The sequence below is a fragment of the Vigna unguiculata genome, chromosome 9, assembly GCF_037176805.1.
Source record: "Vigna unguiculata cultivar grain cowpea cultivar isolate G323 ecotype 2 chromosome 9, ASM3717680v1, whole genome shotgun sequence".
NCBI lineage: Eukaryota > Viridiplantae > Streptophyta > Magnoliopsida > Fabales > Fabaceae > Vigna > Vigna unguiculata.
In genome coordinates this window covers 6,624,710-6,650,371 of record NC_140800.1, presented here as the reverse complement: position 1 = coordinate 6,650,371, position 25,662 = coordinate 6,624,710, and the positions used below count along the sequence as shown (strand labels likewise).

The following is a 25,662-nucleotide window of genomic DNA, read 5'->3' as shown; positions in this document are numbered from 1 at the left end:
TTACCTAAAGTAACTAGCTAACTTCAACCTTTATAAAACTTTTATTCCAATAATGTTCTTTGTCAAATACAATGCTCAAAGTAAGAACAAGATACCAATGAGGAATACCAAAGTTGAAGAAATTGTAAATTAGAATAAAAGAAAAGGGTGTTTTTTTCAAAAATAAAAATAAAAATTGGGCGTACAAATACAAGAAAATATGAAAGTATAAAAAGAAAAATAGTAAAAAGATATGCTAACAATAGATACAAGAACCCATTTATTATCGAAATAGATGAAAAAAAATTATATTTAACTTCCCTTTAGTAATTAACACTCGTATATACACAATTTATATTCTACCATTACTCGTAATTTTTTTTTTAATATTTAATTCCAGTTTTAACAGCAGTAACTTTTTCTTCTTACTGATTTTTATTTATATATTTATTTTAGAGTTAAGTGATGAAATAAGATTATTAAAAGGGAAAATATTAACAATAAAGTATTATTTAGTTTTAATTATATAAACTTATATAAATATTATCTTTTTGTAAATAGATTAATTTCATTTAAATATAAATTTTACTGTCCGTATATTTAAATTTTCATTTAAAATTTTGAAAAATATTAAAAAGTATTAGCACGAGTATGTATAATATAGCATGTGCAAAAGAATGTAGGGGTAACTTTTTGAATAGATAAGAAGGGAAAGAAAGGAGTAAATTTTGGTTAAGGAGAGGAATAGGGTGTTGAAAAATTGATTAAGTGGAAGAAAAGGTCCTTGTCCTACAAATAAAAAAAGCTTCATCATCAAACACATCCCTGTCAAAACCCAACCACACTGAGACAACGACTCTGTGATATAAGAGCTTCATCCATGAATCCAACAACAACCACACCCACCTGAAATCCAACACACTCCACTGTGTTTACATGGACGATCACCGAAACCCAGCTCCAAAAAACGCCATTGGCCTCTGTCTTCTCCCACAAGAACTCATCCAAAACATCTTCCTCTCACTGGTGCTACCAGAGATCGTTCGCTTAAAGCTCGTCAACAAATCCTTCTCCCGAATCATCTCCGACCACACCTTCGTTCGCCAGTGCAACACTCTATCCACTTCCACCACCTGGCTCTTCGTCTACAAAAAGCGCTGGCTCCGTGACGCCGTCCTCCACGCCTTCACCGATCGGAGCTCCGATCGCTGGTTCCGGATCCCCATCGCCGACCTTCTCAAACCGGTTCAGTTCCACGGGGAGGACCTCTACTTCCTCGCCGCCTCCAACAACGTCTTCCTCTTCGCCTCCAACACCGTTCGCGAGGTCGTCGCTGTTAATTTAGTCTCCGTGACGGTCAAAAAGATCCCCCCTTCCCCGTTGGGTCCACGTGGCACCTCCTCGTGGAGACGATCCGGTATGAAGCTCGTAACCGAACCGTCCGGGTCGGGTCACTTTCGTTTCATGTTCGCGGAGTTCGTCGGGAACCACCCCGTTTTGTTCGTGTACGACTCCCGGACTGACACGTGGAAGTCAACGGAGGCAGTGGAGAGTGGCGCGAGCGAGTTTTCGCCACGTGGCGGGGGCCACGTTTTTCTGAACGTGGTTCACGGGCCGAGAGAGAGCGTCCTGGTTGCGTCGACACCGGAGTGCGATGCGGCCGTGGTTCTACGGCCGAGATTTAACTACCCGAGGGGTGTGGGCGGTAATTTGACGGTTGGATTCAGCTGGGGGAACGTGATTGACCGGTTGCACGTGTACGGTGATGGGTATATGATGATCGTGAAATCGGAGGGTGCGAGGGTAACCGGAGAGGGTGGGGTGAATAGGAGCGTGAGGGTTTTGAAGGGTGTGGAACTGTGGGGTCTTAGCTTTGACGGAAGAAAGTGGGAGTTTGTGTCGACGGTTGGTGGTGTGCTTGAGAAGCCTTATGCGGCGATGATGGGGTGCTTGGAGGAGAAAAATGGCGTCGTGACGGCGGCGTTGGTCTCTAATTGCGACGGAGTTTGGGATATGACGTGGCTCTGTTTTGATACGAAGTGGAAGCAGTGGACATGGATGCCACTCCCTGATTGCAAAATGAAGGGTTGGAACATGGCTGGAATAAGCTTCTCTTCTGGACTTACCTTGCCATGAACAATCATCTTATGTTACATTACATCTCCATTTAAGACCTTAATCATTGCTCTTCCTGGTTTCTATGTGGACTTCTTTTGGATTGTGTTTTTTCCCTGGTGTCGTACCAGGCATGTTAAATGCTCTGCCAACTCAATTCGGAAAGATGACATGGCTAGTGTTAATAACGGAATTTGAGTTATGGTTTATTTTGGATTTTGATGTATCCTTAAAACACATTTAAGTGATTTGAGAGAGAAAGATTAATATGAATTATTCTTGAGTTTTTAAGACATTGGGAGGGCTTTTTAAATATATCCCACATTAAGATGGAGGACTAATTAAAATTTTAATTTTTCTCTAAATAGCACCTTTATATTTATGTAAAAAATTTAAATGTTGAGTGAAAAATCTTAATAGGAGCAAGTTATAAAAATAAATATTCAGAAATTTTTGGAATGAAAATAATATTAATTTTTTATATATGAGTTGACTTTTGATTTGAGATTGGTTTTATTGGATTGATTAATGATTTAGACATTAACAAATATAAATCTCTCAAATTATATATCAAATTTACTATTGATTCTTATTGATAAATTCACTCTAAAAATTTCGTAGCAATCAGGATATGTTCACTTTTGATGATTGATTTGAGAAGGAGGGAGAAGATGAATTTGAATATATTAGATGGTGAAATTTGTGTTGTTATTTTGAAAAAATTTAGGGATGAAAGTGAGTAGATTTAGAAATAAAGTATGTGAAAGTTTGTGAGTAATTTGATTGATACAATAGATTAAAAATTAAGTTTAATTGAAAAAAAAAACAAGATTATCAAAATTGCCCTTGATGTTGTAAATAACCGAAATTATATTTAGATGAGTTAGATTTATTTTATAAAAAATATTAAAATGAATAAATTTTAAAAAAATTACAATATATTTACATATTGATTTTTTTATAAACAATTTAATAATTTGGAATATTAATCATTGTTGTGAGCATAATTTTAAAAGCCATATTTTTACATCTTACATTGATAATTGAAAAACATGCATGTGAGTAAGGATAATGGTGTAATCACTAGTGCAGGGAAGGGAAATGACAGCGGTTATTTCCAGCTTTTGGCTTCGGGTCCGCAACCGCTGCATATACGACCGAGGTAAAAAACTAGTATTTTATGCCTCGGTTACAACCCGAGGCATATTTAATTTTTACTGCCTCGGTTCTCGCAGAACCGAGGCCTAATGAGCATCAGAAATTCAAAAAAAAAACACGCAGCGGCACCGGAAGAACCTCCTGTTACACACTGAAACCTTCCACCGTCTGCGGCCATGGCTGCGCTGTCCTCCGCCTTTGCTTCCGCCGCCAAACCCTTCTCGTCGAAGTTTCACACACACTCTGTTCCCTTCCCCGTCTTCGTGTTTCCTCCAACGACGCTCACTTCAGCTCGAGCTCCGAGGAGAGCCAACAGCCACAACCGAGTTTCGCAGAGTTCATCACTTCAGAGAGAGTCAAAGTGGTGTCCACGCTGGCCCTCGCCCTCGCCCTCTGCAACGCCAATCGCGTCGTCATGTCCGTGGCCATCGGAGGCGTGTTTGCGCGAACGGGATTTTCGTAGGTCGTCGCGGTTGAAGAGATCGGAAAGGGAGCTGCGGGGACGGACCTCACAGGAGTGACGGTGGGGGTCGGCAACAGCGGCGACGAAGGTGAAGGCTGGCCGGAGATGGTGAAGCTCGCAGAGAAATCGGAGAAGATGTCGCTGCACAATGAAGAAATTGGGGTTTTTTAACCCTACGAAGGGATACTGCCTCGGTTATTCGAAACCGAGGCATATTATACACTTACTGCCTCGGGTAGGCGCTGAACCGAGGCATATATTACCACTACTGCCTCGGTTATTACAGAACCGAGGCATATTCCTTCAGTAAAAAAAAATAAAAAATTCAAATTAGGGGTCAACGCAGTGGTCAAAATAATTACGTGTCTCTACTGCCTCGGTTAAGAGAGAACCGAGGCATATTGCATCAGTGAAAAAAATAAATAAATTAAATTAGTGATCAACGCGTTGAGTTAAATTTTTTTTAGCCATATGCCTCAGTTATTATGACAACCGAGGCATAAAAGTTGAATTTAATTACAAAATTGCCACCGCGTGCTTTTATGCAGCGGGTCCGCATAAACCGAGGCATATACAGCGCTGTAAAAACTCTAAAATGCACTAGTGAATGGTATTCTACTATTAATCACCCTCAAATCATTACATATAAGGAGAGATGAGAAAATAGAAAAATCCTGCAGTTCCTTCTTTTCATTTGCTCTCAAATCCTAGGAAGCGAACACGATGGTCACTCTCATTCCTCTCTATCACTCTGAAAAGTAAATCTTTCCAAATAAACATAATATTAGTGTAGTTTGTGAGAAGTGTGTATATTCTACATTGTAATCTATACTAAAATTATATTGGTTGATCTAGAATGACTAAAAAAACATTTTAACCTATTAGATAATCATTTTAATTGTTTATATAACTTAAAACTATGATATGATCTATATTTTTTGTTTTAGTATGTTAAAACTAGCTTTTAAGACTAAAATCTCTTAAACTGACCCTTCGATGTTAATATGTTATAGCAACCTATTAATTGATTCTCACTAATAAGTGAAATTAACATATTAAAATGTAGTTTTGATCCATTAAACCAACAAATTAAATTCTACATAACTCTCTCATTTCAAAACCAATTTACTAGAAATCAAAATCATTCTTTCTTAATCATTTTTACTTATTGAAAGAGTCTAATATGAGCTTAAAAATTATTGTTGAAGCTTTCTTTGAGTACTTTTGTGATCAATACCTTAATTTGAAGAAAACATAGAAGTTCACTTATGTTTTTTCTTGTCTGTTGTGTTGACTTTGTTCTAAATGGATAGGATTTTTAGGTATAGTATAGTAAAAAAATGTTACTAGAAGAATAATAAAGTTTTATAAGATTCAAGATTTGGTGTCTACTCTCGATGTTTTATTTATGTGGTTGTAAAAACTATGAAATTAATTCATTTCATACAATCTTTGTGGTTTGTGTATGTGGGCTAATGATGGCTTGAAAGTAAAGGTATAAATATTTTCTACACATAAATTATTCTTAGTAACATTTTCATGTTAAAGTTAAAGTTAATTTTGATAATTATATTGCTAGAGGCTTTGACTCATGGGTCCAATAATGAGAAACCACAAACAAATGAAAATGGAAACTTCACCTTTGAGGTAGGAATACTTTTTTGTTTTACATAATATAAGAAGCAATATTTATTATTATTTATATTTGACTTCTTGGCTTGAAAATTTACTTTACATTCTTAAAGAACAAAATTGAGTGTCTTTATCAATTTCAAAAACATTGTCCAAAATTCCATATATGCCCATGAAATTTCTTAAAATTATAAATTAACCTCTAAATATTTTTTAATAATTGAAAACTTGTCCTTAATTATTTATTTATTTGCAACTTAGTTCTAGCATACTTTTAATAATTGTAGTTTAGTTCTTAGTCAACTTTTAATAATTGTAATTAGGCCTCCAATCAATTAATTAAGTTGATTTTTGTAAATATTTTAAAAGTTCAATGAATGTTAATCATTTGATTTATAAGTATTAAGTTTACAATTAACTTTATTTCATTTTTTTATGAATTTAATTTATACAAATATCTTAACTAAATTCTTACTAATTATTAATTTTGTCGATAATTTCGTTGAAAAATTCTTCACTAATTTGGTACATCTCTAAGAAGTACAAAGTAAGAGGGATTTTTTACTCCTATAATATGGCAAATTTAATGTAAATGAGTAGATTTCATTTTCTTCTCCCCCAATTGCAACCTTCCAAATTTAAGACATACTTTTATTTTTTACAAATTATCTCCGTCCTTTAATGCAAAGTCTTGCCTATAAATAAAATCACGTCTTTCACATCTTCCTAAAGATGTCAAAATGGGTTTCAACTCGTGAGCCAACCCGGCTCACCATGGGTTCAAGCCGGGTTGGATTGAGAAAAATTTAACTTTTTCAAAAGTGGGTTGAACTCAACCTGGCTCACGGGTTAAACGGATTCGAGCCGGATTGATGGTGGGTTGACCCACTTAACCCACCAAAATTTTTTACAATTTTTTTTTTTAATTTTTTTTTTAATTTTTTTAATAATTATTTACTACTTCTTTTATATTTATTCACAATTTAATAATTTTAAATGCTAGAATGTTGCTTAATTATATTTGAATAGTTTGAATGTTTAATTAATTTGATTGTCAAGTTATATATATATATATATATATATATATATATATATATATATATATATATATATATATATATATATATGTGTGTGTGTGTGTGTGTGTGTTGTTACTTTAATCTTTAACTATAATCTTTATAGTAAATTACTCAAGTAACCGTCTTATAAACAATTTTTTCTAAATTAGCATGAAAAAAATATATAGTTTTTTTATTTATATTTTGTTGAATAGCATGACAGAAAATTTGTAATATTAGTCATGCTTTCTTAGACTAATGGATACTTTCTTGGAAATAATTCTTCAATATATTGGTGGTGAGCATGATCAAAACATTGATTTTTGATTTTACTATGATTGTTATCTCAGGGGTTACTTAAAAATTTATTTAAATATTTGAATACTAAAAAAAAAAAAAATTTTTTTAGGTGGGTTGGTTGAGCTGGGTTACAAAATTTCTGGCTCACTAGAAAGTGAGCCGGGTTGGGTTCACTCATTTTCAACCCGGCTCGTGGTGGCCAACCCGTGTGAGCCGGGTTGGCTCACTTTGACATGTCTACATCTTCCTCATAATTTCCTACAACAGAAAAGAAAGGTCAAAGGTAAACTTTCTTATCCTCTTCTCTTCTTTTCTTAGTTATTTAAATTTTCGGTCATTGAATTTCATTTAATTAAAAATAAAATCAAGATTTATTCCCTCCTATTCTTATAAGTTCTACATCATGAACATTGATTTTCTATCTTTTAAAGCTTCACCTAGAACAACTTAAATAGGAAAATATGTTATTTTGAGCACTCTATTTCAATCATAAAGTGTCATTTACTTCGTTAAGGTAGAAGAGTCAATATCACAATCTCTGACTTTTTATTTTGACAATTTTTATCCAACTGTATAATATACTTAATTTTACTTTGTACATGAATGAATATAATTCGGAAATTCTAGGTCCAAAAATGAATATTTGGGGTATAAGAACCTACGGTTAGGTTAATTTGATGAAATTTTGTTGCAAATTGGATTGAGTTCGAAGATGTCCAATTTCTAGTACACTAATAATTTGACATATGTATTTCCTTCCTTATAACTTTTGACTATTTTAAAATTTTGAGACGTAAAAAAGGCAATGGTTATGCTATCAAATTTTTTTTGTTTATTTCAAGTTTTTATGAATAAGTTTAAATTTCAAGAATTGTATGAAAACCTAATATGGGAAGATGATTATAAATGAAATATGATATTGATATTTACAATAATTATAGCGACTGTAAATAAGGTACATGAATAAGAAAGTAGTAATGTTAGGTGAATTTTAAGCATTGTATGGATAATTATAAAGATACACTAGGTATATAGTCCGGATAGAGGTCAGGTAGACTTAGGAAAATATTGGATGATGATATGACTATCTTGAATTTATGTGCATAATTAGTTGAGTAGAAAAATCACACACCTCACTTTTTTTATTGATTGTCCTCTTCATTATATTTTCGGGTAGAGAGGTCATTGTAATATATTCGTTGTATCTATAAGTTTGTACAACCTACTAACAATTATTTATATTGGTGTGAGACCATTATGACTTGAGAGGTATAATGATAAAGTTTAGGAAACCTAAAAGAGTAATTAAAGTATGATTTTTAAAAAATTGATAATTGTAAATATCATAATTTGAATTAAAAATATACAAATATTAGCAAGATTTGTGATGTAGATTATTTTTGTGATCATGATTTATTTTGCATTGATTGGTTATGATTCATGATTATAGTATAATCTTAAATTTTGAGAAGTACAACTTTTGACCTTCTTAAATGAAAACTTACAATTGATAAAGCTTGCATTTGATCGGTTAGACAAAGCTACGTGCTTGAATATGATGAATCAAAATTGTAGGAGTGTTTGCTTATTTAAAAGGTAGCATGTTACTATCCAATCTATCTATTTTTATTTTAATATTTTTGTTGGTTGAAAGTATTGAGAGGAAAGTTATAACCTTTAAAAAAATTAAATTTGTAACATACTTTTATGCTTGGTGATGCTACTTTTGTTATAACTGAATTTGGCATGACATAATATTTCGAAGCTAGTCTTTTGTTTGAACAACTTGTCATTAATGGATTTGATATACATATGTAATATTTTGTATTATATATTTAGTTGAAATGTTAAGGCTTAAATACCTTTTTCGTCCTAATTTTTGTAGTATTTGTTGCCGATGGTCCTCATTTTGACAAAATCTTTAAAATTGTCCTTATTTTCACCAAATGTTTAAAATGATCCTCATTTTCGCAATTCGTATTTTATTTGGTCATTTTCTGTGACGCCGTTTAAATCAGTAACGGAATCATCTGTACAGTACACGTAACATACCCCAATGCAACGTAATACAAACAGTGCCACCTATACAGTGCTCCGTTACTGACTTAAACGACGTCACAGATCAAATAAAATACGAATTGCGAAAATGAGGACCATTTTAAATATTCTGTCAAAATGAAGACCATTCGCAACAAACACTACGAAAATGAAGATGAAAAAGATATTTAAGCCAAATGTTAAAAAAGGCCAATTTTCAGTCATTCCTAGAGAACTTTTGTGTTTGAAGATGATTCATAGTTACTATCCAAATCATGTCTTGAAATATTGTTTTAAGTGCTAAAATAATTTTATTATTTTTTACTTTAGTGATGTTTATTCCTTCTACAATTTTCTGAAGTTTTACTCATAATAACTCTTTTTTTTCTTATTTCTTCCTCAGTGGTTGTTGTTAGGACTATTTGACCTTCTTGTAGATACTTTCTCTTTCTTTATTAAATTATTTTTCATTCATAATCACATCATTATAGCAATAAAAGACTACAAAAACTATTTAACCTAAATTTTATATATTAGTAATATTTAAAAATAATAATAAATTAATTTTATTAATTTTATTATGAGTGGTTATATTAAAAAGGGTTAAATATGTTTTTCGTCCCTCAAGATTAAATGAAAATTGGAAATAGTTTTTTTACGAAACTTAGACAAAATTTAAATGTGTGTGAATTTTGTCCTTTAACCAAATTTTTATTAAATTTATTTGACATTTCAAACACATTTCATGATTGTATTTAAGTTGGTTAAAGATGAAAGACTACCTTAGTCCAAAATTTTAAAAATGAACTAATTTCAAATTTCAATAAAAGTTAAAAACAAAAAACATATTTAACCTTATTAAAAATCATAGAATCCATAAATTTCTTTGTTTTCCAGGAACGTATTATTTGAAAGTGATGCAAGACCGTTTATTAATTATTATATCCAAGGGTTGGGAATTAGGAAGAAATGTGTGATTAGCTTCAACATAAAAGGTCAGTTTTATGCAAATCTTAATTAAGGAAAGTAAAGGAGCTCAATCAAATTCAAATCCCACTCAATAGGACATCATGATTATTCATCAAAGTCAATCGAAATCTCGAGCTATGTCTACATCTGAACCAAACCCCTCTCTCTCTCTTTTTAAGATTTAAGTTGGTGAGGAATTTTTTTTACTTTAAAACTATTCCGAGATAATGTTATAATTAAATTTTCGATAGAGGTTAACTTCTAGTTGTAAATTTTAACATTTTTTAAAATTATAATGTTTACTTCTCTGTTGTGTTGTTGTTAGTGGTCTAAAGAACACCCATATGGGTGACTTGATGATATTTATGTAAATCAATTTTACTTTCTAATAATGAATTTATTTTCCTAATACACATTTTGAAAAGTCATGATTTATGTCTCCAAAATTTAGTATCACTTGTTTAAGAAAATTGTATTATTTGATGAAGAAAATTGCCTATCACTTATTAAACCATCTATAACTTAACATAATTTTAGTATACTTATAAATATGTTTATAGGTAAATTCTCAATCCAACCAAAAGTAAAGTCACAAGTTTAATTTTTTTTAGATGAATCCCACGTGAGTTTAGTTTATCGATGGCAACATTTGATATATTACTTTAATTTAAAAAATGGTATCAATCCTTTAGTCTAAAGCTGAAGACCTAAACAAGTAAAGTCCCTTGTTTAGGCCTCAATTTTTTTTTTTAATACTAAATACTTTATACCTTTTTTTAATACTAATTGTTTTAATATTCAAGAAAAGAATTATTAATAAATTTCAAAAAATAAATTTTAAATAAAATTATGATAAAAATGCCCCATTTTTTCATTTCTAAGTTTGTGTAAGACCTTCAGCCGTTTGTTGTTGCGTCTCCATGGTAGGACTCATCAATTATGCAGAAAAAACTAGGACTATAAAGATATACTCAAAATTTCCCATGCAGAAGTGCTTATAATATCAACATCGACAAATTTGTGACCTCTAATTAGTTTCTGTTAACTATATATGCTGCTGTTTCTCAACTGCGAAGCCTCTTATTGCATCTCATTCAACAGTAAAACATTACATTCCTCACCTGCTCTATTCAACAGTAAAACATAACATTTTTCACCTTCTCTTTCAGAGCAGGCAGTGGCCGAACTGGCCCTTCTTTCGATCTTGTTCCTCGCAGTTTATTAATCTCAACAACATCAGGTTCCATGTAGAATCGAGCCCTGTAGGCTGCTAGATGAGCATAGTATGCTGGAGGCACTGCACACACAACATAAACTTTATAAATAATAAGTTCATGCAGAAGTTAATTTGTATAAACTTTTACCATACTTCTATAAATATTTATTGTTTAATTTGGTCATAAACTAAGTTATTGGAAAGCTTATATCATTATTTTTTGTTTTCTAGAAGTCCACTTTGAGAAGTTTGTCCAAAGATACTGTCGAGTTTAGCATGATTACCTACAGAAACAGACCGTGTACATCTCGCATAACTGCAACCAAAATGTTAAGGAAGGTTATGTCATCTTAGAAAATATAGCATAATAAAGCTGAGATGACGAATAGAAAAATCATTTACGTGTAGCATAAATTGTTGGTAAGAGACTGAATCTCATCTGCACTGAAATTGTTCTCGTCCCAGAGGACATGATAGTGTGCTGGTCTACTTGTACCCTGTAAATTTCCATCACAAACGTAAAATCGATGCTGCTACATACTAGATATTTTAATGGCTTACAACAATGAGATGGTGATTGCAGAAATTTATGCAGGTTTTCAGTCCTATGTCCTAACCAATGTGGCAGAAACAATAGCGTTACCATTATCATACCTGAATTCCTGCATGACTGCATAAGTAGAAGTCGAATTCAGAAGGATGACAGATCTTAGAATCTACCACAGTACCTACATTAAAATCAGTCCAATTGGGAACGTTTACAACACAGGTTGATGAAATTGGAGAATGTGCAGAAGAGTGAAAGATCTTACAATCTACCACACCATACAATACAGAGCTATCAATTTGGGCCACCTCATAGGGTTTGGCCCTGACCCAAAAAAGCCTACAGGGTCAAAAAGCCCACATTGAAAAGGCTCATGACCAAAATGTCCAAAAAACCCCTTGGGTCAAGACCAAGTCATTTTTTTTTTAAACATGAAAAAATATTATTAGTTTGAATATACGTCTCGACTCTCAGTTTGAATAGGCTTATCTCGACTTTCAGCCAAACTGGTGAAGGTCAACTTTCAGTTCAGACTGACCCATCTCAGTTTGAGCCAAGCCGACCCATCTCAACTTTCGGCCAGGACCGGCCTGAGCCGGGCAGTCTAGTCTCGACCTTCGGCCTAATTCGGCTAGTCTCAACCATTGACCAGATTTGGTCCGTTTCGAACTTCGGTACTTAAGACACCTTCATAGGTCAAAATGTAACACTACCATAAAACTTTCTTAGGCCAAAATAATCTCTTATATCTTCAATTGAATTCATCCCCTTTAGACACTTGCATTCAGATATCCTTAAAATAGTGACAACTAACAGCTGGTAGAAGCAAAAAGAAAACTAACCAGGTAAGATATTCCCACTCTTATCAGTACTATTTCTGTCATCGTGATTGTTTGCAAAGAGTCTAGTGTGATGCCGCTTTTGAACCACTACAAATGTTACTGGTGGTTGGTAACTAGGTTCCAAAGATGCACAAGCCTATATACAAAGAGAATATAAATACTGGAGAATAGAAAACTGATGAAAGTTATAACTATACTGAGTTGTTTTCTCCAAGTACCTTGCGGATGGCATCAAGCTCATATAGCAAAACCTGGTAGAACTGTCCTTCACTTACCCCATCCCTGATTACATATTAGATAACATTGTAGTTAAAGTAACTGCATAGCCCACATTCTTAACTACCTCTACCATAACAACATCAGAACAGATCCAATCCTACCTGTAAAAGATTATTCTTAATGGTTTTTGCCCCGTTGCCTTCTTGAATGAGAGTAAAAGCTCCCTGCAGTTTCACACATTAGCATGAACTAATATGAATGCAGATGTTGGATAACATCAAATGATAAACGCTAAAAACACATTAAGATTTCCTAGTTGTCAATTATCGAGTTCCAAAGTGGAGCAATGTGAAGCAAAGACACTGTAAGACCATTAAAGAAAAACCAGATAAATACAACAGGGGACCCTATATGAATTTGAAGCGAAAACATTTACAAAGAGATAAATTTAAAAGAGATGGCAGTTAAGTACCTGATCATACCACCATATGTTACACCCCTCTGTGGATCTTTCCAAGATCTGAAAAGGTCTTGAATAAGTTCTTCTCGATGAGGCTGAGCACAGACCAACCCTGCATACTTTGTTACTTCAGGCCAGTCCTGGGAGGCTACAACCTGGATTACCATAATCAGTTAAGAGGTCAGAAAAAATGAAATAGGAGAATAACAGGACATGTGAGATAATTCCAGTACTATATTACTCAAAAAGCAATAAGAAATAGAGTAGGGTGAAGAAGATCCTACTGCCACACAGCAAGCTCCATCAAAGAAAACAACATTCTAAGTCCTTTCAAGTACATACCAAACATAGGGCATCCTTTAGTTGCATATAGAAGTTTGGAAATGCTTACAGCAGCAATTGATGGACAAGAATCCTCTCCTGATTCTGGATGAGTTACATCAGCTCCAAATATTATTGTTGGAATATCACTGACCAGTGGAATCCTCCAACTTAAAGCATCCAAAAGCACTGTGTTTCTTCCTCCCATCTGCAAGAATAAATAGTTTAATTAAGCAAAAGAAATGGAAATAATGATTACATATAAAAGAAGACTTAAAGACATCAAAGGAAAGATTTAGAGTAGCATGTAGCCACCCTGTCACTTTTGGATTGTAAACTATGATCGAAGATTCAGTAGCAGACCTTCACATTGATTTTAAGTGCCACATTTGCAAGGTATTGTCTATTGATCTTGAATACATGTTTTGTAAGGCAGCATTGAGAAATCAACCCCAGATCTGTTTCGCAAATCCTTTTGAGATCACCTGAACGAAGAGTTTGTTTCTTTAGTGTAAGTGTTAAATAATTTTCTCCACAGAGAAACTGAAATATAGATAATGGAGAAATGCTAGCATCTCTTTTTTTCTTTATACCATGTTTACAAAGGAATCTACCAGGGAAAAAACATATTCGAGAGGAATGAGGCATTACATTACCAGATTACAGGCATAAGAAATGAAAAACAAAAGTCAAAATGAAGAAACATCAAGTCACTATAACCTCAACATTTCTATAATTATAAACCAGTAACATCTTTAGTTATAGTTATGAAGTAATACAAATGGAAGAGTGACCTAGAATCATACCGTACAGAGAGCCATTATTGTCTGGAAGAATGGCAATCAGTAACTCTAGCTCTTTCCCACAAAGCTTGTCCATAGCAGCAGAATGTACATAAATCAAAGCCTTCTTTACCTGATCTGGTCTTGCAGAATATATAGGAATCACAGGGTCCTGACTGAATTCCTGACAAAGATCAAACTTCAAACCAATTGGTCGATAACCCACGATAGCTAAAACTATTGGGTGACACAAGAATGGGTACACATTACATCTTGACAATGAATGTAACTAGGAGTGACAATGATATATAATGAAAGATGAGTATTTATAATTTGAAATAGTATGGAGTGCAGTTCAAATAAATAGTGCCTAAAAAAGAATTCAGCAACAAGACTTGGACAACTTTTGAAACATTACCATGCCTGAGATTTGGCACATCTGAACTAACTGTTGGCAAAATCCACGAGCTGTACTTTCCTGTACACTTCGAGAGAAATTGATACATGCCCAATATCTTACAGTACTTCCATTTATAACTTTCTGCATTAAAATTACCAGAATTCCAATCAGTCAGGAACAAGTAGGTTTCCTTTTCTTTCACCAAAATATATGTTCACGTCTGAGCTGACCTTGTTCATCATGTTCCACTGACCAACTTGTGGCAAGTATTCTTTTTCTCTTCCAGTGTCGTGATATTTCAACTATAGGTAAAAAGAAGAGCCAAAATATATTATCAACACAATGAAAGAAGTAAACAACTGGTAAACAATTTAATTATGGGAAAATTACCCAAGGAGGTGGAAGGACCCGAGCCTCAACAGATGCAAGCTTGCTATCTATGCTGATGCCAAACTCTTTTGCATATGGATTATTGTCGTAATTGTTTTGTTGCATTGTCTGCAAGTAAAAAGATAAGCTCTAGATAAATAAAGCAAACTAAACAAACCATGTTAGAAGAGGAAGAGCTGCATGACTATAAAGGATGAAGTTTATGATTGCAATTTCAAACTACATAATGTCCAATTGACTCTAAAAGAAAATTGTATCAAAAAGGGAAGGATAAGAATCCATGATAATGTGACCTGTAAAATGTCTGCCTCTTGTTCACGGGGTCTTTGGCATGAGAACTTCAGCAGAGAAGTTATCTGCTTTTCATTTAGCCCTTTTGTATATCTCTGGCCCTCAACTATTTTGCATGCCTGGGACAAGATTCACATGAGTTCTCTATGGAAAAAGGTAGAATAGAATAGTTTAATTTGATTAAATTGAAAGCAGGGATTACCTCCATGGGCAAATAGTTCACCTTCCTTTGGCTTCCTACTTGAAGGCAAGGTAGATGAGAATATTTGATTGTAAATCCATACATTTCTTGAAAATAATCTACTACTGATTTCATGTTCATTTGCTCATCAAGAGGGAAACTGTTCAGTGGGAAAAGAGACAGTCATTTCAAAGGAGGATATGTGTAAAATGTAAATTTCAACCTTCTAAAGTCAGAAAAGACATACATAAGCTCCCTTGTAGGCTGTGAAGTCAGTCCTGATATTCTATACTTCCTTCGAAAATTTCCTCTATGTGTAACTTCAACTTTTACACCTCTTAGGGCCTTTTTTATCTGTTTTCCAGTGACAGCCCACACATATTTTGGTTAGATATTACTTAAACGTTTATCTCAATTTGAGAACTAGAGACATTCATAGTGTTAGCAGTTGTGGTTTTCCATAAAACAACATTCATAGTGTTAGCAGAACATTGATTGCAGAGTTTCCTAAAAACAACATTAATAGTGTTCATCTAACAATGATTGCAGGGATTCCAAAACACAATATTCATACCTTGACACGATCCGCATCCGACAATGGCTTTGAGTGCACATCTTTTCCCAGAATTTGAGCAACAAAATCAATCACAGGTAGTGGTTCAATGAAAGCCATTGATGACATATCTGAATGAATCAAACATAACTGAATAAAGAAACACCAATGACAAAGGAAAACAAAGGATTGAAACTTATTAGTTATTGTTGGTGGAAGCCTAACCAATGTTAAGTGACAATCCCATCTGAGTAGGCCTTATACTCTGGTAGAAGCCCCTCCACGATTCAAGGCCACCACCCAATTGCTGAGGTTTTCTTACATCCGGAGAATAAAGAAACCTCCCAATTGACACGTAACTAAAAATGCACATGAAACCATAAGAAACATGAAAAATTATCACAATCAATGGTACAAAAGTAATCAACATACAACTTTCAAAGAACAACCCCAAATGCACCTCTGAGCCGCAAGCTCCCTTAACACAATATCAAAGACAGTTAGAGCTTCCTGTGGATTGTCCACTTGCTTTCCACTTAGAAGGTCACGTAGCTGATACATGCTAACATGAGTTGCGAACTTGATTACCACCTTAAACTCTCTTTCCCTGTTACAAAATAATTAAGACTCCTTAACACACTCTCATTAAACAAAATCCAAAAATTGGATACAAATTCAGAAAGAGTGATGGATCACTTATGATTATGAACAAAATACAGTACTCTTGAAAGATTACCTGGTACCATTGGTGGCATCATCATCCTCACTCAATGTTACACTGAATTCTTTGCATGTAAAAGGAAGCAAACCAGCAGTGTAAAAGTTTCTTCCTCCATCATACACAGGGAGCCTCGTGGCTAAGTCAGTGTTCCTGTGAACCCTCACCAACTCTGCTATGATAGCCTTGCTTGTTTTTCGAGAAGTGACTTCAGGTGTTATTTTAACCTTAATAAAAACCAAACACAACAAAGTGAGTCAAAACAGTTTTAGGCCAACCCCCTGAATTTGATGATGCAAGACAATTTGATTATTTTGGAAGAATTAATGTACTTTTCTTTAACCACTCTCATGAGGGTGGCAAAAAATATTACCTTTTCTAAATTTAACCATCCATGCAGTATATAAGATTAGAGTTAACTTACATTGTAATGGCTCAAGTCAGATACTGATATATCAGCAAGGAAGTGGTTAGCTTTGACGAGACACTTGGTCCCGAGTTGGCCATAGCCAGGCCTTTGATGAAACACAAGACTCTTGGAAGTGGCAGAGGAAGCAAGGTGTGGATCAAGTTCTGTTTCTTGGAATTTCTCTGGCTTGCACTGGCTCCTTCTCCTGCACCTTCTTCTACGTTCTGTGGGTTTTGAAAGAGGCCTTCTAGACTTCACTTGGTGCTCCTCTGGATCCTTCATTTTTCACTTGGAAGAGTAGTTCTGTGGAAAACACACACAATCAAGTTTGTCTTATGTTTCTGTCAGGAGGAGAGGGGGAAGTGGGAAAAAGACAGATTCCAGCTGGGAAAAAGGTTTTTATGGCACAACAAGTTTGAGGTTTCACTCAGAAACAAAGCATGTCTAAGCTTATGGCTTATGCAATGGTGTTGATGGAAGAGAATAGAAAGTACAAGAGTGGGAAAGAAATGAAACTTTGTAACGGCTGAAAAGCTGAAAAGAAGGGGAAAAAGAGGAGGAGAGAATGGCATAACATCAAATCCAGACAGTGTTTTCCTCTTCCCCTAGGTGCTGTATATTCTCTGAAAAGATGTGGATCATAAATAAAGTGACGTGCATATTATATATATACATGCAAACCAGGAATAGCCTATATCTATATATATATACTTTCCTAACAACAATAAATTCTCAATTTTATTTTTTAAATTTAACGTATATAAAATTAAGAAAAAACAAAGTCTAAGTATGACTTTAGAACTAAAAAATCATCATCACCTACATGCGTAAAATTGTCTAAATATTTAAATTTGTCCTATTGAATCATAAGATTAAAGTATGTATGTATTGTCTTTGAAAAGCTCACTTGCTTTCTTAATTCCTTCTAAAAAAAATTATTAATAATTTGGTCCTTCTATTTTTACATTTAATTTATTTGGTCCTTATATTTAGAACATTTAATTTATTTGGTCCTTATATCTATTGTTTTACTCAATTAAGTTTTTATTTTTGTAAAAAGTATTAATTTGGTCACTTTCTCTAAATTAGTGTTAACATCTTTTAGATATTTTATGTATCAAAATCTGAGTTATTTACATAGCAAAATTTAGACTATTTTCTATTTTCAAACTCCTATAATTTTGACACATAACATCTTTCGAGTAAAGAAAGATCTAAATTTTGATACGTGACAAATCTAGATTTTGACATATAACATTTTTACAGAGACATTGATATTGTAAAATTTTGTTTGAATGAGTGGAGGTATTGAAAATTTTTGAGAAGGGCCATTAGGGTGGAAGTATAGGTTGCATGTCCATAGGGTGATAGGCATAAGGTAGAAAGAAAAGGGGTGTGTGGTGGTATGGTGAATTATTTGGGATGTGGGTAGTACTAGAAAGAGTTGAGAGGAAGAGGCAAAAGCAAAGAAGCTTTTTTCATTTATGGTTTGAAGTGGTGGTCCCAAAGGAGATGTTTTTGAAACTTAGTCTACTCCAAGTTCTTGGAGGGACAGGTATGTATGAAGGGGTTTTGCAGAAAGCACAAAAAAAGGTTTAACTTCTTGCCAAGTTGAACTACAGCGACAGAACATGGCCAAAAGCAGTGACTGAGGTTGGTGGTGCTTGGAAATCCATCACCAAATAACAGTGTCAGTTGTACGCGCAACCGAGGCTAAAGCACTGCAACCTTTATCATGCGTGGCCGAAAAAACAAAGATTTTGGCCCTCTTCTCTTTGCCTTCGGTCTTTTGGATGCCAACTAATGTGGAGCCGCGAAAACTATAATTCATGCCAACGCTTATCGACTACTCCGGATCTTTATAAAAACACGAAGAACAATCATTTGTCCTGTCCCTTTCACGGAACATACACATCATCCCTCAAAACTCTAATTTTTCATGCAATTTTTTTTTTATATTTATTTAATGTATTAAATATGTTTTTAATTTATTAACTTTTTTAATAATGAATTTTGTAATTAGTTCATTTTAAAATTTTGAACCAATTTAGTCATTTATTTTTTAAAATACGTGTTTTTAATCATTTTAATCAAATTTTGTTAGGTTTCTCTAATATTTCATACGAAACTTAGGATTGTATTTGAGTTGTTTATATTTTTTGACATATTTTTGTTTTAATGTTAAATCAAATATTATTATCAAACGCACTTGAAATGTCAAATAAACTTAGAAAATTTGATTAAAAGGACTATATTCACGTATTTCGAAAGATGAAGGATTAGATTGATCCAAAATTTTAAAATGAATTAATTTCAAAATTCACTAAAAGTTAAAGGACAAAAATCATATTTAACCCTTATTTAATTTTACCTTTTATTATTGTTTAATTTTTCTTTTTTATTATAAATACAAAAAATTATTTAAAAAAGAATACATTGAATGGTTTCTTATAAATCCATTGCTGATATTGATATTACTAGGAGTTAATTTTTTTTGAAATAAAGAGTTTAATTAAAATATACTGTCAATACAAATTTTTTACACAGTTTTATTGTATTTGATTTAATATGAATTTCTATAAAAAATACTGATTTTTATAATTTCTTGATAGTTTAATGTAGTAAATATGTATAAATTAAACTACACGACAACAAATATATAAGAAGTCACAAGAAAAAAAAAAAAAAAGAGGTGTAACTTAATTTTTTTCACGATATAATGTTGCTCTTGAATTATGAGAGCGAAAATGGTTAGAAATATCAATTTTAATACCAAAAGCACCGAAAAAGGTTAGAAATATCAATTTTAGTATAGTACAATTTTTGTATATAGGTCTCCATGATCAACTTTTAAAGATTTATAGTCTAAACCCAAACAAATAAATTTCAATTTTGACGTAAAGACTAACTTTAATTCACTTGACGAGTTTTACATGAAATCTTATATTTGAGCTCATTTTGAAAAAAAAAAAAATAATTACAATTTTATAAAGTAATATTACCTTAAGTTAAAACGTAGACATATTATAAAATTTATTTCATAAAGTCATTACATTCGAAAATAAATTATTTCATTTATTTTACCTTAATTTTAAAAATAAATATATATTTCATTTCTTTAAGTATTTTTAGATCGCAACAGTATTAAAAATCTATTTATTTCTTTAAAGAAAAAAAAAAAAAGTCCTCCGGCATAGGACGAGAGATGTACTAAAATGTTGTCTTTTTTAAAGAAAATGGAAAATCAGTTGTGAAAATGTCACAGTCAATTGAATTGATAATTGGTGTATCAGATAATCTGAATTGTTTACCCAATTCAGCTATCTATCTATAACCTAAGGTGACCCTACTAAGATTATGACCAACAATAAACAAATTTTTTAGTTTTAGTAAACATTGTAATAATTGTTAAATATTTTTTCACCAGAACAAAACTCTTTAAAATTATATTTTTATATTTTTTATAAATAATTACAAAAAATTCACATACTGCAAGAAAATCTTGACCGTTTATTTTCAACAATTATGCAATAGTTGGGTTTTTCACCCAACTTATAATATATACCCATTTTAATTATAATTTCAAGCTATGAAATAAGAAATTAGAATAAAATAAAATTTAAGAGTTGATATCAGAAGTCTTCACCGCTAATACTACACAATTATTCTTATTGTAATTTCAAGCTAGTAAATAAATAATTAGAATTAAATTAAATTAAAGAGTCGGTGTGAAAAGTCTTCACCGTTAAACTATCCGATTAAAGGAAAAATAATTTTTAAAACTATTAAAAGGATTAACCAAAACTACTTTTAGCATTTTTAAAAACAAATGTTTCTGGAATCTTTATATTTTATATTTTTAAAATTTTAAACTGTATGTATGTACATTTTTACTATATTAATTAATGAAAACTTTTATTTGTTTTAAATTGATGTTCAATTATCTTTCTTTACAGCAATACGTAATGGTCAATATCAAGTAAACAAAAGCTTACATGTCACACTCAATTCAGAAAATCATTTATTAACAAAGTTTAAAATTTTCAAAATGAAATGTTTCAAATGTCTATATTTCTATACTTTAGTTTACAAAAAAAAAAAATGCAATAGGGGAAATATTTTCTAATTACATTGAAAAAATATTTTTAACCCATTTTGATCATCCTTTCTAATTTTGTTCAATGTTGAATTTATTTTTCAATATTCAACTTAAATAAATATTTATATTAGTTTTTAAGTATTCCTTACAGTTCTGATTATTTTATTCAAAAAAACTCACGAAAACACAAACTTGGTTCTTATACCTGAATATGGAATATAGAGAAGTCTTTAATATTTTATTTATTATTACATTAATATCTCTTTCTCAAATAGGTATAATTAATATTTTCAACTGTTCGCAGCTTTAATTAATTAACTTATATTAAATTGTATATTTAATAATGAGAACACGAGAAACCGTCATTTGTAGTGAAAACATATAAAAGGGATAAAAAGGTATAGTTTCACACACTAAATTAATTTTATTTAACTTATAAAGTTTCTATTAATTAATTATTTAATAATAAATTTAGACAAGACTTTAGTAATAAATTGAAAAGTAAAACTGTTAATAATTAAGGGTTATGGAAAAGAAACATAGAACAGTAACGTGTCCACGAATATACTCGTTTAAAATTTAATATAACATTTCTATAAATGAAGGTATTATCGGAAATTAAAGTTACAAATTATTAATAATGAACGTAAATAAACAAAAGTAACCACTGTAAATAAAATTTTATATTAATCTTCTATCTCTTAAATTTGAAACAATTTTTTTAATCTTCAAAATTCAGAATTTATAATGTTTGCTTCTTAATTTAAAAGTTACTTTAATATCTATTTCAAACAACCTATGTGACAAATGCATTAAAAATCCTCAATTTTATATTTTTATTACTAAATATCCTCCAAGTATTGTTTTTGTTTTTTAAATAGCCATTTTAATAACACTTGAGCATATCACACTTCAATAAAGGAACGAAGACAAATATTTTATAAATTACAAAAAGTAAAAAAGTTAAATATAAATATGAAAAATCTAAATACTAAAATTGGTAGACTGAAAAAAAATCAGTTAACCCTAACAATCTACTACCTCTCACAAGGAAATCACCAATATTACCAAATCTCTTTTGAAATTACTAAAACTCAACAAAATATATTTAACATTACTTTTTATTTTAGTGTATAGAATAATTAAACTAGCCATGACATGATTTGGTATGATTTTTTTTCCTGAATTATTCTCTGCAGAATGGTGTTTGTGGCTTTTTCTCTTTAGAGATGTATTTATGAGTCTGGAAATAGCCGAAAATAGCAGTGAAGGTAACCCATATCGCAATCATGACAAAGTGAGACCCAAAAACACAAAACAACCCATCAAACACAGCAACAGCAACAGCAACAAACATTTTCATACATAATAAAACATGACAATAACTGGGGTATAGACTTTTTGCAGAGTGAGAAAAATTGAAAAAAATGCAGAACCTTTTTTTGACAGAACAAGAGAAGCAGTTAATGGAAGCAAACCTTTTGCTTTACGCTATGTATGTGTGTATTAATGCCTCTCTGCTGTCACTGTGCTCCCACCCAACTCTATCATCACTCTATTAAATATGAAATAATGTGAACTCAACCTTCACATTACCTCTTCTATTCTCCCTGCACACAAAGGTATAATACTGTTACTGCACCCTTTCAATTAAGACTATACACATGCATCAACTGCACCTACCTGCTATCTAATTAATACACACAAGTATTCATACACTACAGTGCCTACATGCACTCATACACTTTTGTTTCTTTGTTGCTATATGAATTATGATGAACTACTACTACTACTTCTGGTTTACCATCATGCTAAATTTTCACAACAAAAGCTTGCTATTGCTATATCTAACTAACTCCCTATTCAGAGGCACAGACAGTAAGAAATGGATATTTGTTTCTGATATAGCAGCATAAAAAAGATTGAATTTTGTGTGTATGTTTGGACTTAAGAACTAGTTTTGAGAGGCTAAAAACATTCATCATTTATGGAATTCAAAAGGGTGTATAAAGAAAACAAGAGTTTTCTCTTGGCTTTTTTTGGAGAAACATGAAGCAGTTAGAAACAGAACAAAGCTTGTAGATCTACAGCGGTAAGAACAAACCTGAAAGGTGAGATTTTAATTAAAGGGGAGAACAACAGCATGCAGGACGAAATTGCAAAGAAATTATGAAGAAGGAATGTATATAAGCAAGAGGAAGAAGAAAAGAAGGAGAATTGAGAGTTGTAGGGTGGATAAAAGATTAAGAAAATGCAGCAGTTTCAGAAAATGGTGTTCACTACCTTTAAGAAAGGAGCTTTAAACGAGAAAGGAGATCTAAGAAGGGGTTTTGTTTTGAGGTGAAAGCGTGCCACTTTGATTATTTAAAAGGATAAGAAACAATGAAGGCTTTTTATCTTCTGGGAAGCAGGAAAAGAAACGCCACATATACATTAATGAAAAAAATTGCAGAAAGGAGCATTTGGGGTGGTTGGAGAGTGATAAAGAAAGGTGCGAGATTCCATACATACACATAGATATAGAGACTGAGAAGTGCTTGCTTTGTCTCTGCTTCTGGTGCAAAGCTTAGAATCAGCGTTATGAGAGGAAAAGGAGAAAATAAAAGAAATTGTTTAAGGGAAAGAGAAGTTGTGTCAGTTTCTTAGACGGAAAATGTGGCGGAATTGTGTTATGTCAGTGTTAAATGGAAAGAAAAAAGAAAGTGCAGAAGGGTTGTGGAGAAGCATGTGTACTGTGGCGAGGGTGAAACTTTTATAAAGCAAGAACGAAGGTGAGCACTGCATACGAGGCTCATTCTATTCATATTTCGTTTATATAATCACTTTTTCTCCTTTATATCATGTTATTTTTTCTAGTTAGAGGGAATCGTTTTGGTCACCTTTTACATTTTATAGGATAAAAACTGTGTATAAAGACATGGTCTCTCTTTTCACAAAAATATGTTCAGATTATTTTGTTTTTCCTGATATGTTAGTTGCTCCTGTACTTTATATAAAATAAAAAAAGTTGATAGTTCTTTTTATAAAGATTAATGGAAAAGAGTATTGTAGTTACATTTTTTTTAAGAAAGTTAATAATAATAATAATTATTATTATATTATATAAGTAACTGATCTGTTGTATATTATTTATATTATTAAAGTATAAGAGTGTTTGTAACGTGTTATGGAGTTGAAATTAATATGTAGTACACTAAAAAATTAAAATTATTTACAAATAATTACATATTTAAATTTGTAGATAATTTTACATTTATATACATATTTGTACGAGTATATAAAAGGACATTATATACGAATTTTTTTTCATGTATAATAACAAATTAGTAATTATCTAAAATCTATATATAAATAAAGACATTCTTTTCATAAGAAATTAATATATGGATCCTAAATAAATAAAATATTAAAAATATTAAATTTATAAAAATTTCTTTCATTGGTTATTCTCATTCTAGTGTCTCTAACTCATGGTGCTCTCCCTCGATGCTCTCTCATGGATAGTTCTTTTTATAAAGATTAATGGAAAAGAGTATTTTAATTACATTTGTTAAGAAAGTTAATAATAATAATAATCATATAAGTAACTGGTCTGTTGTATATTATTTATATTATTAAAGTATATGAGTGGTTTGTAATCTGTTATGGAGTCGAAATATACATGTAGTATAGTTTAATTTTTTATTTTAAAATATGATTAAGAGTAAATGATATTTTTTATTATTATGTTTATTTTTTATCTTTTATTAATATTTTTATTATTATCTCTTTAAATAATAAAAAGGTTTGTTAAATAATTTTAGAAAATATAAGTATTTTATTTTTTATTAGATAATTGATGTTTTATTTAATAAATTAGGAAATATAAGTATTTCATTTATATGTTGCAAATAGATGAAAATCTTAAATTTTTTAGAAGTTATTACGATAATCAATTATCAATAGAGTTGGTTACTTCAAATATAAATTCAAGTACAAATTTTTCAATTTTTTTTTAATCTTTCAAGGCAAAGGAACATTCTGGAAGTTGAACGCATTCAACATTATTCTTTTTCGATGTACATAGATAACTATTTTACCTCCGTATCCATGGGGTTGGAAGTAATGTATTTTAATTCTTTTGAGATTTCTGCTATTCAATATATTTATTTTCTTTTCATACTCTTGTGTTCTATTCTCAATCCTAACTGCATGATAATTATTGATTATTTGATTGCATATGTGTAAGTATGTAATCATTGTACACGATATTATAACCTAAATTAGAATAAACCAAGATTTAGTATTTAGACATAGAGTTCATCATTGGTCACTTTTAACCTATGGCTTAATCCAACTTTTATTGAGAAAAGGTATAAGACATTAGAGTTCTTATTAATAAGTTTAGACTTATCTCTAAAATATTAGGACTTATTACATGGTGGTGTGAATGTAGAGTCAGAAATTAAAAATATATTGTTAGTGTTTTCATATTGATTTGATGCATAAAATCCAACCAAGTGAAGTTTATACCACATAAAATC

General features: G+C 31.6%; 2 protein-coding genes across 5 annotated transcripts; one reads left to right on the top strand and one right to left on the bottom strand.

Annotated features, from left to right (window-relative positions):
- The first annotated feature begins 716 nt into the window (after positions 1-716).
- Positions 717-2,387, top strand: LOC114162274 (GRAS family transcription factor family protein). The gene has a single exon (XM_028046100.2). The coding sequence runs from the start codon at positions 916-918 to the stop codon at positions 2,113-2,115; it is 1,200 nt and encodes a 399-aa protein (XP_027901901.1). The 5' UTR covers positions 717-915; the 3' UTR covers positions 2,116-2,387.
- An 8,290-nt stretch (positions 2,388-10,677) lies between these two features.
- On the bottom strand, positions 10,678-23,912 carry LOC114162374 (protein argonaute PNH1-like). 4 transcript variants are annotated; one of them, XM_085667053.1, is made up of 24 exons: positions 23,647-23,912; positions 22,618-22,749; positions 17,056-17,343; positions 16,650-16,858; positions 16,374-16,520; positions 16,139-16,272; positions 15,935-16,044; positions 15,608-15,714; positions 15,382-15,520; positions 15,182-15,298; positions 14,889-14,996; positions 14,729-14,800; positions 14,517-14,639; positions 14,123-14,282; positions 13,680-13,801; positions 13,387-13,524; positions 13,008-13,150; positions 12,697-12,759; positions 12,535-12,598; positions 12,317-12,452; positions 11,582-11,655; positions 11,330-11,424; positions 11,212-11,243; positions 10,678-11,008 (listed from the first exon to the last, which is right to left on the bottom strand). In XM_085667053.1, exons 3-24 carry the CDS (start codon positions 17,320-17,322, stop codon positions 10,842-10,844), a joined length of 2,727 nt encoding a protein of 908 aa, XP_085523179.1. In that variant the 5' UTR covers positions 17,323-17,343; positions 22,618-22,749; positions 23,647-23,912; the 3' UTR covers positions 10,678-10,841. The 4 variants fall into 4 exon arrangements, with proteins under 4 accessions (XP_085523179.1, XP_027902047.1, XP_027902046.1 ...); XM_028046246.2 differs by having other exon boundaries at positions 23,651-23,912; XM_028046245.2 differs by lacking the exon at positions 23,647-23,912 and adding an exon at positions 23,423-23,608.
- Between the last annotated feature and the right edge of the window lie 1,750 nt (positions 23,913-25,662).